Genomic DNA, 17,956 nt, shown 5'->3' with positions numbered 1-17,956 from the left:
AGTAGCTGCATTGTTCTTACAGTAGGCTATTAGGGGTTTGTGGACCCTAGAATGATGAAGTGGAACTTCTGTAATAATTATCTAAGTCAGAACCTAAGTGTTTTAGGGCTTGTGACTTTGTGAGAAGCCTAAAGACGTAAACCGTAAAAGGAAAACGTGGTCTTTATGTTTATGCGTATGAGCTGTGTTTATTGATATAATTATTGGTCCAAACAAATTGTGATTGTACTGTTTGTGGACGTTGAGCTGTGTGGACTCTTGGCATTGGATTGTGAGCTTGCAAGGTAAGCTTTCGTGTCCTAGATTTAGCCATGTTGTGGTTCCACCATGTCCCTTGGGGGTATGGTTATATGCATGCTGTGTTACATGCTTTTGATGTTTTGGAAATGCTATTGAGCTGTTATATGCTAGTGCCTTTATGATATGCTTGTGGTGTTCCACCTATACGGTAAGCCTGAGTATGTGGTACATACAATATGGTGAGGCTGTGGGTGAGGTGCAAGTGGTGTTCCTTGTACTATCTGTAGGTAATAGACGTATTCCTGCATTTTTCTGGCCAGTAGAATAGTTAAACACACATGGCATGAATATCTGTTGCACTGCCTTGAGTTTTGGAACTTATATTGAATTACTGCTTTTGGAACTTATATTGCACATTGATGTGCCTCTGGCAAGTATGGTTTCCCAAGTTGAAATTGATAAGAATTGAGTCATAAAAGAGAAATTTAAATACATATTTGCCAATTATATTGATTCTTTCTTTTCAATAATATTTCTCACCTATTGGTTGTATTTTTACAGGAAAAAGAAGTGAAAAATATAAAAAGCCTGTTAATGCAATTCCACACGGGTGCAGAGGAGCACAAATTCCAAAAGTATGGCGCGGACTGGCACCACAGTGGCACAAACACGCACCTGTTTACGAACTTCACAGTGTAGCTTTGTAAGTGGCGCCAACTGGTGCCGGTTCCTTGAATAATTGCACGAAGAGGTAGTGGCACGGCGCCTAGTGGCGCCAAAATGGCGCCACCTAGCGCCAAAAGAATAGCGCCAACTAGCGCCCAACAAGAAGCAAGTGGCGCCAAAGATTGAAGCATGGTGGCGCCAATTCCATGCCAAGTAGTGCCATTTATTTTTGAAGGAAAAAGCATGGCGCCAAGTGCCGCCACTATGGCGCCAAGTGCCGTCAATTTACGAGGATTCGGTTCCGACTCTTGCAATCAAGCAGTGGCGCGGGGCAAACTTGCGCCAACCCGACGCCAACTGGCGCCGGGTTACGGGAAAAATTATACCGTGTTTTCCGAGGGAAAATTTGGAAGAATAAAAGAGACTTATAAATAGGATCCTCACGACAGAATTAGGATCCAGACCTATTCTATTGAAGGGAGACGACGGTGGTGCTCAGAGAGGATTCCGGAGATCGACTTCTTCTTCTTTCTCTATTAATTTACCAGGTTTTATGAATATTGAATATTTAGCCATGATTATGGTTGGCTAGTTTATTTTTTATTGTAGTTAGGGTCACAAACCCTTTATGAACCCTTGTTACGACGGATTGATTTATGATTGCTCGTTTATATAAATTCTTTATCTTTACCTTATGCCTAATTATATTCTCTTTATTGGAGTTGATCAATCTAGTAGTTGAACATAGTTTGGGGGTTAGAAACCTAGATAGGAATATTGGGGTTTTCATCTAGAAAGGGGGTAAGATAACGGTTCGTATGCATGCTAGGAATAGATGTGTATTGAATTGCGGATGCCTAAATTATTGAGTTCATTGCTTAATACCATGAGGAACATTGCAAGGAATTGGGGTTCCAATTAGGTTTAAAGGGTTAACCTTGCAAGGAATTGAGGGTTAACTATTAATATTTTTTAGATTATAATTTATCCGAGTAATTTTATAAATGAATATTGTAAATCAATCCATAGTAAGAAGCGGTAATCATTTGGTGAGTGTATCCTAGCTACAATGCTTTTATCATATTTTACACATCATTTCTCATTGTTATTTTCAATTTTATTCTTCATCACAGAAAAATCCCAAAAATAAGTCTTTACTTTTAATTTTACTCAAATCGACATTATTTGTCACAAACAAACTCTTTGAACTCCTCCAATCTTGAAAGGACTATTAATTGATATATGATCACAATCCCTGTGGAGACTATACTCTACTTATCATTATATTACTTGTGCGATCGGTATACTTGCCGGAGAGCATCACACATGTAAGCGAGCTTGGGGTGGAAGATCCTTGAGGACCCCTTGTCTTACTGAGATTTCTGGTTTAGAGATCTCACCCCACGCTTGGGGAATGCTTATTTCAGGTTCAGGTAATGCGGGGGTTGAGATCTCCAGTGGCAGGAGGCCAGAGCTTAGCTAATAGATGTTACATGTTTATGCTGCTTATGCTGATATGCTGTTATGATTGGATGTTGGATCTTATTTACTGTCTTATGCTTTTAGCTTCAGTTTATGGATTTCTCTGTTGAGACTCTGTTGGTTATGCTGTTGATTTGGTGAGCATGGGGATTGTCCATGCCACATAGACTGTATTATGTCTTGTTTAATGTTGGAGTTGTATTAATGTATCAGGATTATTGTCTGGACTACGTGTAGTAGATCTGTGACATAGATACTCACTTTATGTATATTATGAGGTATTTCAGTTAGATGCCTTTTTGCAATTTACATACAGGCGATATTTTATGAAATTGATTAAGTAATCAACTTGGCTAAGTATAATGACGTCATAATTGAAAAGAAAAAGATATTCCGCATTTTTAATTAAGCGCAGCTTAATACGATGATATGTTAACAAACCGGGTATACACGGGGTGTTACATTTTATGGTATTAGAGCAAAGGTTTTAGGGAAAAGCCTGTATGTATTGCAATGATTAGGACGTTTGGTTGTGTCTGTCTTGTGTGTTTGCTTCGTTGGTTTTATTATGATGATGCATATGTGATCACATTGCGTGGGCCTGATCAACTCATAAATTGTGTAACTTGTGCAGAGTCATGGTAGGATCCAGGAGAACACGTGAGGCTGCTGAGGGTCAACCCGACCCAATACTGACTGCATTGGCTGAGATGCAGGAAGCCACTAGATTGGCCAACGTGGCAATGATGGACGCTGTTAGAGAAGCGAACCAAAAGGCCACAGAGGATGCTCTTGAGGCGAACCGGCTGGCGAACATGACTATGATGAGGGTCATGTTGGAGGATATGAGAGCTGGTCCTGCTGTTGGTCAGTTCCCACCACCACCGCCACCACCGCTGCCGCCTCCACCTAGTGTTCAGGCTGAAACCCTGAGTCACATTGGTAGTGCTACTCATGTCACTGGGGTGTTGGAATCCTTTGTGGAGCCTGTTGAGGACCGAGATGCGATTGATCGCCGGCTAAATGCTTTCCGTAAGCATAAGCCACCTACCTTTGATGGGTCTTATGACCCTATTGCTGCGGCGCGATGGCTACAGGCGATGGACAAGATCTTCCGAGTCATGCAGTGTATGGATCCGCAGAAGCTGAGGTTCGCTACTTATATGCTGGAGGGCGATGCCCATGAGTGGTGGACGAACACTTCTCATGTTTACGAGATGCAGGGCCCTGTGATGACGTGGCCATTCTTCGAGGATTGTTTTCTGGGTCACTACTTCCCTTATGACGCACATGAGAGGAAGCAGGGGGAGTTTGACAGGTTGGTTAAGGGCCCGTTGTCTGTTGACGAGTACCTGGCCCAGTTTAATTAGCTGGTGAAGTTTGCACACTTTCGGATGGATATTGAGGATCTGGCAGAGCTGAAGAAGCATATTGAGGATCTTTCAGCAAAAGATTTCATTCGATCGAGTGTGTCTCCTTGGGGAGCACCGGTCATCTTTGTGAAGAAGAAGGACGGGACAATGCGATTGTGCACCGACTACAGGCAGCTGAACAAGGTGACGATCAAGAACAAGTATCCCCTTCCTCGGATTGATGATCTGTTGGATCAGCTCAGGGGTGCTTGTGTGTATTCGAAGATTGATCTCTGGTCCGGATACCATCAGATTCGGGTGAAGCCGGAGGATGTCCCTAAGACCGTATTTCGTTCGAGATACGATCTTTTTGAGTATTTGGTGATTCCGTTTGGACTCACCAATGCACCTGCTGTGTTCATGGATTACATGAACCAGATTTTCCAGCCATACCTGGATCAGTTTGTGATCGTTTTCATTGACGATATTTTGATTTACTCCAAGACTGAGGAGGAGCATGCGGAGCATCTGAGGATTGTTCTGCACGTGCTGAAGGAGAAAAAGCTTTATGCTAAGCGTTCTAAGTGTGAGTTTTGGCTCAAATCAGTCAAGTTTCTTGGGCATGTTATTTCTGCTGAAGGAGTTGTAGTGGATCCGAACAAGATCGAGGCCGTGCTGGATTGGGAGAGGCCCAAGACAGTTACAGAAGTGAGGAGTTTCTTGGGTTTGGCAGGTTATTATCGGAGGTTCATTAAGGGATTCTTCACCATGGTTCTGCCATTGACTCGCCTTACCCGTAAGGAGACTCCATTTGTGTGGACTCACGAGTGTGAGGTTTGTTTTCAGGAGTTGAAGGAGAGACTGACTACTGCACCTGTGTTAGTCTTTCCTGATCCTGCGCTTGAGATTGAGCTTTACACCGACGCCTCCGGAAAGGGGCTAGGTTGTGTGTTAATGCAGTTGGGCAAGGTGATTGCATATGCTTCGAGACAGCTGAAGCCTCATGAGGAGAACTACCCTACTCATGACTTGGAGTTGGCTGCTATTGTGTTTGCTTTCACGATTTGGAGGAATTATCTTTTTGGTTTGAAGTTTGTGGTGTTCAGTGACCACAAGAGTTTGAAGTATCTTTTCGACCAGAAGGAGCTGAACATGAGGCAGAGGAGATGGATAGAGATCCTAAAGGATTACGACTTCGAGTTGATGGTACCATCCTGGCAAGGCCAATGTGGTAGCTGATGCTTTGAGCCGAAAACCCGGGAGCTCATCCAGTTTGTTACTTTGTAATTTTGATGTGGTTGAGAAGTTCCGAAACCTGGCAGTGGCCGCTCCGTGGGGGAGTGCACTTCTCGAGATGGAAGCAACAGATGTTGTTAACGAGCTGTTAGAAAAGATCAAAGAGGCACAAGTTCAGAGAGAGTGCCTGGATGATGTGAAGAACCAAGACGATGTGTCTTGGAATGAAGATGGACTTCTTTTGTTTTAGCAGAGGATTGTGGTTCCTCGAGGTACGTTGACCGAAGAGGTTATGGCAGAGGCCCATAAGGGAAAATTTTCTATCCACCCTGGTGCTACTAAGATGTATCAAGACCTGAAGAAGAACTTCTGGTGGCCAGGCATGAAGAAAGATGTTGCTGTTTTTGTGTCCAAATGTTTGGTTTGCCAGAAGGTGAAGATTGAGCATCAGAGACCGTCCGGTGAGCTTCAACCTCTTGAAGTACCACAGTGGAAGTGGGAAAGTATTTCCATGGACTTCGTGGTGGGATTGCCTAAGACTCAGGCGGGTTGTGATTCTATTTGGGTCATTGTGGACAGACTGGCGAAGTCAGTAAAAGAGATCATAAGATGATCTGCCTTTAGAGTCAGTAAATTGAAGATTCCCTATTTCGAATTAAAGCTTACCCTAAACCGCAAGGGTTGATACGTATCCTCACCCTAGGTTTAAAAGGAAGGTAACCGAGACGAAAAGAAATACATACGGTAACCAAATAAATGTAATAGGATGATCATATCATTAACCTAACTAGCTCTGGGGCAACAAAGCATTGCTAGTGCTCTGTGTTGTCATTAAATGGGTTGTGGGCTTGCTGGGCCCAAGCCTATTTATGTCAGTGGCTATGTTGGGCCTAATGGGTCACACACTAACACCTTATTATCTTGATGAATATAGCATTAAAGGTATTGGGCCTAACAAAGGTTGTTAGCCCTAGAAGAAGTTTGGAAGCCCACCTAAGAGGGAAAGGGCGCATGGTACATGCAATGAATAGGCTTGGATGGTCTAAGATATTATTAATTAATTTAATTAGTTAAATTAATTATCAAATATTTAAATTTAGAACTTAAATTTTGAATTTGAATTTTGAATTTAAATGTTTGAACGTTTGAATTTAAATGTATGAATTCGAATTTGAATTGGCTATGAAAAGTTGTTTCATATCAAAAGGATAAGATAAGATCTTGTTGGAACAAATCCCAAGTATCAAGAGGAGATCTTTGGACATCATCCAAGGCTGATTTGGGGCGCTGATTTTGGGGTCTTATGATGGTCATATGATCAACCAAATAAGCTCCAATCAGATTTGGTTGGTTGAGAGAATAAGTGAGTGAGTTGGTTCAAATTTGAAAGCAACTACTCAATGTATTTGAACTCTTTTTGGGCTGAATAAGGGCGCACCATATGGCTGGCCATATGATGGTTATTAAGTCAGATTTTTGACTAGGTATAGACGTAGTCTCATGAGGATATGATAGGAGGTTGTTGGCTAGATTTGAATTGCAACAACTCGACTTATTCCTCCACCATTGGGCGCTACATAGGTCAGATTTTTGGGAGAAAAATCTGATTTAATTCAATCATTCTCTCATCTCTAAGTGTGCTTCCTTTTGTGAGGTTCTCTTTAGGGTTTTTCGAAAATTACCTAGCCTTTTCTCATAGAATCCATGCGCCACTTTGTGAGTTTTTCATGCTGAAAATTTCACTCATCTAAATACATTAACCTTGTGTAACGCCCGGCCGCTTCAAGAATCAATGACTATCCCCACATACTAACACGAAACTTTTAGTGTACTTTTTCCTCACTCGCACACTTCCCGGAAAAACTTCCCAAGAGGTCACCCATCCCAGAATTGCTCCAAGTCAAGCACGCTTAACTATGGAGTTCTTCTAATCCTGGCTACCGAAAAGCAGATGCATCTTGTTAGTATAGGTAGTACCAATTAATTCTTATAAGCTATCCTAAATTGTGCAGTCTTATACCTGCACAGCCTTTGGAATCCCTCTCTCTCGGGTGTCGATTCGATTCATTTATGCATGTAACCCCACACTGGAAGCCTGTCAGGAGCCGCTGCTTGTCCGTGCCTCTTTGCACCGGCGATCACTCCCCGCCCTCGTTAGCGCTCGGGATGTTACATGCCCACCAGCTTCCGCCTGGTTCGTCCTCGAACCACACCGTACTGGAAAAGAGGCCCTGCTCTGATACCATAAAATGTAACACCCCGTGTATACCCGGTTTGTTATCATGTCATCGTATTAAGCTACGCTTAATTAAAATGCGAAATAAAATTTTTCTTTTCAATTATGACGTCATTATCATTTACCAAGTTGATTATTTAATCGTTTTCAAAACATTGCCTGTATGTAATTTGCAATCAAACAACTAACTGAAATACCTCATATATTAAGTAACTGTGTCTCTAGTCATGGAACTACAACACGTAGACCGGACCATCCTGATAGTTTATACAACTCAAAACTGCAAGCATAACTAACATCAATGTGACATGGACAATCCCCATGCTCACAAAATATGGCAACAAAGCCCAACAGAGTCTCAAATCCAATAACATGATAATAAATGTAAAACTTGTCAGCATCCACGCATATCATCATAAAAGCATAAATCTCAACTCAGCTCCGGCCTCCTGCCGCCCGAGGTATTAACCCCCGAGGTACCTGATCCTGAAAAATGTGCCCCAAACGTGGGGTGAGATCTCTAAAAAGAAATCTCAGTAAGACAAGGGGTCCTAAAGGACTCTTCCGCCCCAAGCTCACTTACATGCATAATATAAGTTCAAAACAGTAATTTCAATGCATGTTCATGTTAAGCATATATTTCATGACATTATAATCTCTTGCTCAACGAGCTAACATTTAACTTAGTAATCATGTGATGTATGCAAATGCGGTTCGACTGGCCAGGGAACAGGATAGGGATTATGCACGTTTGCGACTCATCTAAACATAAGAGTCGCAGTCTTATGCCTTACACACCAGAGTCGCTATCTGATTGTGTAAGTAAACAACATCACTTCCATACACTACATGTCTTACACACCAGAGTCGCAGTCTGATTGTGTAAGTAATCAACAGACATATTCACATACCTCAGGCATATATCGATGCATATAACATTTTCATAAAAGCATACCATGCATATAAACCATCCTCTTATGGAGGTCGGTGGAACAAACAACAGATCAATCCGAGGACACGAAAGCTTACATGTACCCGTATGCCCCTTTGACTCGAACTCGGTATCACAAGGGTCCACACCACAAATAGAATCCAATGCACTCACAAATCTGGTTCAATGACCATCATAGTGTCAATATGCATATTCTAAAATTCCAAGGCAATCGGATATTATTTTCTTTTTCATTTCGAACCTAGAGATCCTTTCTAAGATGTATCATTTAACTTTTTTAATTTTTGGATGATTATTATTTTATAAATATATATATATATATATAATTATAAATATATATATAATCCAAGACCAGAATTTATAAAAGTAATCATACTTTTCTAATGCCTCCCTGGTAACGATACATATATATGTATAAAGTAAGCATATATTTTTCTAACGGCTTCCTGGTAACCATACATATATATATATATATGTATAACGTTAAATATTTTATAAGTTGCAAGTTATATCTTGCAAGTTATATGTTGTAGATGTTTAAATATTAATTATAAAATCTAAAACAATTAATAAATGGGTTTTTATAAGAGTTATGTTGTAGGAAAAAAGATTGTGTTATGTTATAGAGATCCGTTTTGCGTGCCGTAATTTTTTATTTTTTTATTTTTTTCAAAATATGTGGGTCCCATAAAATATTATTTGTATAGAAATTTTTTTATGATCCTATTAAATGAGGAAAGCAAATCCTAATAAATACATCCTAAAGTCATCTTGAATAACAGAGGCCTCAACTAAAACCAATTCAAATTCGGAAAAGTCAAAAATGACACCGGCCAAATGCTTAGTCGTACGCATAAAGTGTCCGAATTCATAGACAACACAGTGGCCAAATTCATGTATAAAAGCGTTGAATTTTCATTTGAAAATCACGCAAACCAAAAAAAACCAACGGATACAAAGTGACAAAATAAATGGCTATGTAAAGAAGAAGGTCGCGCACACTATCCGAATCACTTTTAAATTAACATCGTTTCTGAATCAACAGTAACATATAATAAAGATTATAATTAAAATTATGAATTTACAAAGGAGATAGTTAAATTTACCTTAGATCTTTTTTAGAACAGAAAAAAATGAAAGCTTTGGAGTTTGGAGGTTGAGAAAGCACTCAAATCATTTAACAATGAGTTCTCCTTCTACAAGACTACAACTTTAATGGTTACGTGATGTTTCATTTGAGGAGGAGGAAAAAGATGGAAATTTTAGAGACTTTTCAAGGGAGAAGACTAAGACTCCAAGAAAACCCTCAAATGGCTGCCACACAGCTGCTGAGTCTTTTAAAAACTTAGAGTTTTGATCCTCTTTTCTATTTATATTGTCACTTAAGTTAAACTAGCAGTATTAGTTTAATTAGTTTCGCTCTTCGTTTAACTCTAAAATTTTAGATTCTTAACCTAGATATTTTTCTAGGAATTTTCATATTTTTATTTTATTTTTTCGCAACACTTTTTCGGTACACATTTTTCACGCTGACAGTATTATTTCTGACACCAGTTCTCATTATTTAGACTTCAAAATTGATATTCTAGTCCTAAATATTAATCTAGGAATAGTCATGCATTTATTATATTTTTTTGGGATACTTCACCGGTACGCACTTATACCGCGAAGCAGAACCGGTATCTGCACTTTTCGTCAAAAAAACAACTTTCAACATTATTAATCACTTACCATAATTATTTAAGCCTCATAATAATTATTAGAGTCAATTATGGAATTATTTCCTAATTTCACACAATTAATTAATTAATTTCCTTAATTAACGGTGTGGATTCTTACATTCACCCCACCTTTTTAGGATTTTGTCCCCAAAATCAGAATATACCTGTCTCGGAAGTCGGGATACTGCCGGGGAAGCTCGTCCTCTCGCTCCCAAGTACACTCCTCAGGAGTTCTTCCAGTCCATTGCACTTTGACCATCGGAATGATCTTACTCCTCAGCTTCTTCTCGCCACGATCGAGAATCTTGAGTGGTCCGACGGGAGTTTTCAAGTTCTCCTGAACTTCCACATCATCCAGTTGCACCACATGCGAAGGATCCGCTACATACTTGCGAAGCTGAGACACGTGAAACACGTCGTGGATGTTGGCCAAGTTCGGAGACAAGGCAAGCCGGTAGGCAACAGGCCCTACCCTACCAAGAATCTGGTATGGCCCTATAAATATCGGGCTAAGCTTCCTCACTCCGAGAGCCCGATTAACACCGGTGACAGGTGAAAGTCTCACAAACACGTGCTCACCCTCACTGAACTCCAGTGGACGATGCTTAACATCATAGTAACTCTTCTGACGATCATGCGCCTGCTTCAGCTTTTCTCTGATCAACTGAATATGTTGGGTGGTATCTTGGACAAAGTCCAAGCCAAACAAATCATTGTCTCCAACCTCAGACCAGCAGGTAGGAGTCTGACACCTCTTACCATACAACGCCTCGTAGGGCGCCATGCCCAGGCTAGCATAGAAATTGTTGTTGTAAGAAAACTCAACCAATGGCAGGTACCTATCCCATGTTGAACCCTGCTCCAATGTGCAAGCCCTCAACATGTCCTCCAAGGTCTGGATGGTCCGCTCAGTCTTTCCATCTGTCCGAGGGTGATAGGCTGTACTCGATCTCAACTGAGTCCCAAAAGCTCCCTGCAGCGCCTCCCAGAACTGAGATGTGAACTTCGGGTCCCTATCACTGATGATAGTCTCGAGCACCCCATGAAGTCTCACAATCTTGCGAACAAGAAGTCTGGCCAACTTCTCAGAAGTGAAGTTCACCTTTACTGGAAGAATGTGGGCAGACTTCGTCAGTCTGTCCACAATGACCCAGATAGAGTCAAAGCCAGTCTGAGTCTTAGGCAAACCCATCACGAAGTCCATGGAAATGTTCTCTCATTTCCATCCCGAAATCTCTAGAGGTTGAAGCTTACCAGACGGCTTCTGGTGTTCTATTTTCACCTTCTGACAATTCAGACATTTGGACACGAAAACAACAATGTCCTTCTTCATACCAAGACACACTGTCCTGGTCCTTCACAAATTCCAGGCGCTCTCTATGCACTTGTGCCTATTGGATCTTCTTCAAAAGCTCATTCTTGACTCTCACAGTCTCCGTCTCGAGAAGTGCACCCCCAAACAAGGAAGTCACCGTCAAAACCTGAAACTTCACGAAGACATCAAAAGCGTCGCTCGACACACTGGGATCACCAGTCACCCTCTCAATAGAGGTGAACTAACCCCACATTACTCAAAACCACATACTCAAAACCACACCAAGTTTTCCCGGAAAGTGTGCGAGTGAGGAAAAAGCACACTGAAAAGTCTCGTGTTAGTATGTGGGGATAGTCATTGATTCTTGAAGCGGCCGGGCGTTACACCTTGCCTCCTTCTTCTCCTCTTGGGACACCTAAAGTGCCTTCCTTGTGGTGTTCGTTTGGTGGCTTTTCAAGAAGGGTTCTTGCATCTTGACGTAGGGTGGTGTGGATCAATGTTAGAGGGTTTGAACCTTCAAACCTAACACTGATCATCTTGGAGTTTTGAATCACGAACAAGGTACATCATACTGTCTTAAAGCATGTATCTTGATTAGCATGTGTGATTCCGCTTTGAAAATTTTTGTTTTCATCCTCACATGCCATCGGCCTTCAAGGCCATTTTCTTTCAGTCCGGACCATAATCCTAATACATTATACAACTCGAATCTAAATCAACATAGTCAAATCAATGTGGCATGGACAACCCCTATGCTCACCAAATAAGGCAACAAGCCCAACAGAGTCTCAAATCAAATAACATGATAATAGATATAGAACATGTCAGCATCTAAGCATATCATCATAAAAGCGTAAATCTCAACTCAGCTCCGGTCTCCTGCCGCCCGAGGTATCAATCCCCGATTTATTTGAACCTGAAAATGTGCCCCAAACGTAGGGTGAGATCTCTAAACAGAAATCTTAGTAAAACAAGGGGTCTTCAAGGATCTCTCCACCCCAAGCTCGCTTACATGTGTAATATAAGTTCAAAAGCAGCAATATCATATAAGTTCCAAAATCAGTGTAATGCAGCATAATATCATGTCATGTGTGTGACAAACCTATTGGCCAGAGAAAATACAGGAATTACATACGTTTATAACCTACAATTAGTGCAAGACGCCGCTTGCACTCCACCCACAGAATCACCAGCTTGTATGACACCGCATACTCAGGCTTACCGTCTAGGTGGAACAACACATGCATATGATAAAGCACTTGCACATAACAGCTCAATAGCATTTCAAATATAAATACATGAAAACACATCATGCATATAAACCATCCCCCCTTGAGGTATGGTGGAACCAACAATGGCTAAACCGAGGACACAAAAAGCTTACCTCTCAAGCAATCAATCCAAGCCAAATCCACACTAGTTCAATGCCCACAAACGACACAATCACAATCTGTTTATAAGAGGAATAATCATTATTATTCAAAGCCCAAGGTTCCATTAAGTGATTAAGGTTTTCTAACTTGTTCTAGACAGCTAATTGTAATGGACCTATAGTCCTCATTTATGTATATAATTATCCCACTAGAGGAAGAATAAACATGAAGAAATATTCATGAGATGGTATCGTTGTTTTGACAACAACATCGTAACACTTTGTACTAATTAAATAATAATAATAAATTGTGATTCACAACTGTGCTTTTTTTTTTCTTTTTTCTAGAAAGTAAATTATTTTAAACTTTCACATATGTAGAAATTTTGAAAAGTTACTTCACTGCTTAGACAAAAAAAACCTGAATAAGCCCCATTTTTTCTTAATGTTTAAAATTTTGCATTTTTCTATGGTCCACACCATGTTTTATGATTAGTCGCAGAATGGTAAATCAATTCTCTGGTTCATTCGGTGGAGTAGGAATTATTATGTTTGTTAGTAAAATAAACAAGCAAGAAAAATAAAATGGTGATTTCGTTTCATACAACCAGGAATCATAATTTTCTTCTAGAGAGTATAATTAGTAATTCTATGTTTCATAAAATGGTATTTATTTTTTATTCTTCGTTAAATCTATTTTACATAAGTTCTAATTTATTTTCAACATACCGAAAAATACTCTTCATATCTAGCAATTAATTTAAATATTCACGCTCAATTAAAAAAACTTAATAATTATGAAAATATGTAAAAAAACATTTTAAAATATAATAATGTAGTAGTACACAACTATTGACCTAAATATCATTACAAAAATATTATGAAAATACTTTAAATATCTCATTTAAAACTATATACAAATTTTAAATTTTGCTCACAAATAAATAACACAATATTTACTATTTTTCATGACAATTTTATGGAGTTATAAATTAAAGGATTATGTCCAAAATTTTTACAATGAAAATATTTACCTCTAAGGCACCAAATTACCCAAAAAAAAAAAAAACTTCCATTATTCATCGATCTCATAATAAGAAGTATTTACGCTAATTGAATCAAATCTATTTCCCTCATGAATCAAGTCTATATACCCAGCAGAAATAATGGAATGATTTGACTATTTCCCAACCTACTAAACTACAGATTGGGAATAGTCATTCCACTCAATTATGATTCCACTCCTATTTTATATACCACTTCTGACATTAATGTTCCAATTTACAAAATACAATTTTATTTTTTGACTTTTTACCAGGAAAATACTTTTTATATTTTACTTTTCAGACTTGATCACACTTTTTTTTTTTTAACACAATTCTGTAAGGCTTGATCAATTTGTTACAGCACAAAATTTCTAAGATCCTTCATATATATATATATACACGGTGATCTCAATCTTAGCCCTCCAATCTCATCCCATTGACCTTGCCCTGCGTCCCTCTGTGAGCTCTGATTTTGTTTTCCAAGAGCACATACTTCTCGGATAAACTAGTCTAACTTTCACATCGGTTAGGTTTGTTAGTAAGTTTGCTTAAGATCCAATTTGTCCGGCTTTGAATTTTCTATGCTTACCAGAATTTTCATATCTGTTTGTTAGCAACCAAAAATAAATAAATAAATAAAATAAAATAAAAAGTATTCATTTTCATAACAAATTATTTAGAATGGTATGAAAAAAAGAAAGGTCAGATTGGCCATTTCAATAGGCAAGGAATATTCAATTGTGTAGAATCTGCAATTATCATAATGAAAAAGGGTTGTACCTTTTCTATCCGAAAACGATGGCGAACATAACGCAACCTTTCATGTATAAATAGACACAAGAGTCTTATCCAACTGCATATACTCACTCAACTCACTAGTTATTGAAAACCACACTTCACACAACTTTTCACTGTTTCTGTTAACAAGTGCAACCGTGAGCAATGGCCAGAAAACTAAGCATCGTTATGCTTTGCCCACTTGCAATGCTGCTTCTTCTTGTGGAGAGTCATGTAAGCCAACAAAATTCTTGTAGTTTTTTCTATCTTATTCTCTCATACACATTTTCTGATAACTTATGCTTTGGTAGTTTTACTTTGTTTGCCATTTCTCTCATTTCATTTGACTTTCTTTGCCATCAAATTGAACTTAATAAGTGATTTGATACCATAATCTAATTTATCCACCACCGACTTTCCCAAAAACTTAAGTTTCTCTCACTTTTTCTGGGTTCGAAGTGTGAATAATGTACATATAACTTTCTATTTTATAAATAAAGGAGTAAGGATCAAATTGTAGACTACTTGATACATTTAGAGGAGATACATATTATTTTTATTATATCCTTAACATAAATTGAATTTGTTTTTGACAAGCAATATGAATAAAGGTATAATTTTGTACTAATGAAGTTGAAGGAGTGCATTAGCTATAGAAAATAAATATTACTTATTTGATTTTATTCTGTTGCCACTAAATTCCCACAGGAAGATTTTTCTTTCTCCCTTCCTTCATTTGTCTTTTATTTATATTTTTTTGGTGTAAATTTTCTTCCTTTAAATACGTGAATCACAGGAATAACTTATTTACATGATTTCTTTCAATATATAAATGGCATGGCTTTATTGTATACATTATTTTTTGTCATACAAATGATTATACCATAATATTAATTGGTGCTTTCAGGCTGAGATTGTTGTCTCTTTCATTGAGGCTCCCATTGAGGCACCAGCACCAGCACCAGCACCAACACCAACACCAGAACCGGCACCAGCACAGCAACACATGGTATGACTTTTCATATATTCAGTTTTTTATTAGGGTAATTTCACATAAAGCTAATTATTAGGTACATTACTGTTTATCTAATTTTATTTCTTTTTGTGTTAATTATTTCATTTTTATTTTATTAGTTTCAGAATGGCACCACTGATGGCAGTCTTCAACCACAAGGTATTATTAGCTCTCTCTTTTTATACATAGGTATTATTAGCTTTACTCATACATAAAAGCTATAAGAGAGATGTTTTTGAAAAGGAAATTGATTAACCACACTCAATAATCAAGTTATACAATTTCCTTCATGTCTAGTTTTGTTAGAGAAATATGATATAAAATTATTATTATTGGGGTCTTCACCTAATATGTAGCTTAAGCTTTTGGTGAACATAGTTATTTATATGATATTAAAGTTTACATAAATAATCATTTCAACTAAAAGATTTAACGGTTAGATAAAGGCTAATTAATAATTTTATATCATACACCTTTAGCAAGTCTTGATATTTGACATTTTGACTTTACAAGTTTTTATATTGAAATTAAAATGGTACACGTTGGTGCATGCATGAAATTGCAGAATGCGGTCCTCGTTGCGCATACAGATGCTCTAAAACTCACCACAGGAAGCCATGCATGTTCTTCTGCCAAAAGTGCTGTGGAAAATGCTTGTGTGTGCCACCTGGAACTTATGGCAACAAGGAAGTTTGCCCCTGCTATAATAACTGGAAGACCAAAAGGGGAGGACCTAAATGCCCCTGAAGCTTGAAAATTTCACAATCAAGGTCTCAAGTTAGATGCATTTTTGCTGCCACTAGATAATCATGTATAACAACATAAATTCAATTTGCCTAGATTTAGTTATGTTTGTCAGTGTTCATTGTCATTCTTCCGCATGGAATAAGAACATTTACTTCTTCAAATTCCTTCAAACTAAGAGGTATGCAAGGCAAAAGTAAGGCATACAATGCACTATGTCTTAAAGTTATGATAAAAAAATTTATATGTAATTTTTTTTTTGGATGGACAAAAATGTTTAGCGTGAGAAAAAAACTCTCCTGTTTTTAGATGAGGATAAGCAAACAATCTATTTTTTAAATTCGAACCTAAATCATATTGTTGTTACATACAAAAGTTAAATTTGGTGAATTAATCTTGGAAAAAAACGCATGTGATTTTAAATGACATTACGTTGCTAAATCATCGATTATATATCAAAACGACGTCATTTCATCTAAAATGATACAAAGTTGTATTATTTAAAATAACAAATATTTTTCCAATCAATCTTTGTTTTAATTAGACTGTTATATTTACTTCTATTTTAGACTTATTACTTAATTGGTTACCGCTGGATTAATTTAAAATCAATGGTTAAAAAAAAATAATTGCCCTTAATTTTATATTAATCCAACGACAACCAATCGAATAGTAAGAGTAATAAGCTTAAAATGATAATAAATATACTCATTCCTTGTTTTAAATATTACATACAAATGACTTTACATTTATTCTAACAAATTAAATTGAATTCGACTAACAGTTCCTTGTTGGCCGGACTACGCCGTTACATCCTCAAGTGTCGGTTAGGTTAATTCTGAGCCGCTACCCTGGTTTAGTTAATTTGAAAAAATATTGAATAAACCTTTTGTTAAGATAAATTGATCTTTAAAATGAGAATGAATTAGGAAGATAATTACGAATAAGGAATATCAGAACATGGAGAGAATATTTAACTTTTCATTAAGGGAAATGTATATCTCAAGTAACAGGATGGGTAACAAATTTTCTACTGGACTCGTCAAAAAGCGTGCAAACAATTTTTTTGTTTTTTGTTTTTTTTTTATGGTAGGACCCACAAAAATCTGTTTGAGTAGGAAAAAAGTTTAATGTCCTGTTGCTTGGCATAAATATTCCCCTTTCATTAATTATATAAATTCTTAATAAGCTTTAAAATATTTATTTTGCCCCGAAGAAACCAAAATTGTGACTTTTACTTTATATTTTTTCATTTCTTTTAAGAAAAAATCATAAAGATACGTAATGCTCAACCACAATAGCTTTTTTTTTTAACACAACATAACATTGTCAAAGCAACCAAAAAACAAATCAAAATCAAAATTCAAACATAACTGAAGGTGGCAAATAATAATAAATTAAACATTACAAGAAATAATATATAAATAACATCGATCAACTTATTTTTTATTTTTCATTCTTTTATAAATTAAACAAGAATTATTCAAATAAAATATAAATAACATAACTTCAAACGGAAGAGCTTATCTGTCAACACAACCTAGCATAAATCGAAGAAAACAAATTTAATAGTTAAAAAAAGATATTTATTTTTTATGGTTTGATGTTTGTGCTTTTAGAAGACATAGAGTTTTGTCATTTTAAGTGAGAGAAAACTATAAGTAATGAAAAATACATGGGGGAAAATTGAGTGAGTTTTTTTTAATTTAAATTTTAAATAAAAAATATTAGTATGTGTCTTTCTTTCACTTAGAATGACACAACTCTATGTATACAAATATTTTCCCCTATTTTTTGTGTTT

The 17,956-nt window shown here is 37.4% G+C and overlaps 1 protein-coding gene across 1 annotated transcript; it reads left to right on the top strand.

Moving 5' to 3' along the window:
- The first annotated feature begins 14,560 nt into the window (after positions 1-14,560).
- Positions 14,561-16,157, top strand: LOC133316525 (protein GAST1-like). Its single transcript, XM_061518279.1, has 4 exons — positions 14,561-14,629; positions 15,303-15,404; positions 15,530-15,569; positions 15,976-16,157. Exons 1-4 carry the CDS (start codon positions 14,561-14,563, stop codon positions 16,155-16,157), a joined length of 393 nt encoding a protein of 130 aa, XP_061374263.1.
- The last annotated feature ends 1,799 nt before the right edge of the window (positions 16,158-17,956 follow it).

Source organism: Gastrolobium bilobum, unplaced genomic scaffold (assembly GCF_033153095.1).
Source record: "Gastrolobium bilobum isolate Gb01-03AN ecotype WA unplaced genomic scaffold, APGP_CSIRO_Gbil_v1 utg55338, whole genome shotgun sequence".
Taxonomy (NCBI): Eukaryota; Viridiplantae; Streptophyta; class Magnoliopsida; order Fabales; family Fabaceae; genus Gastrolobium; species Gastrolobium bilobum.
The sequence above is the reverse complement of the archived record's forward strand: the minus strand, read 5'-3'. Positions and strand labels throughout refer to the sequence as shown.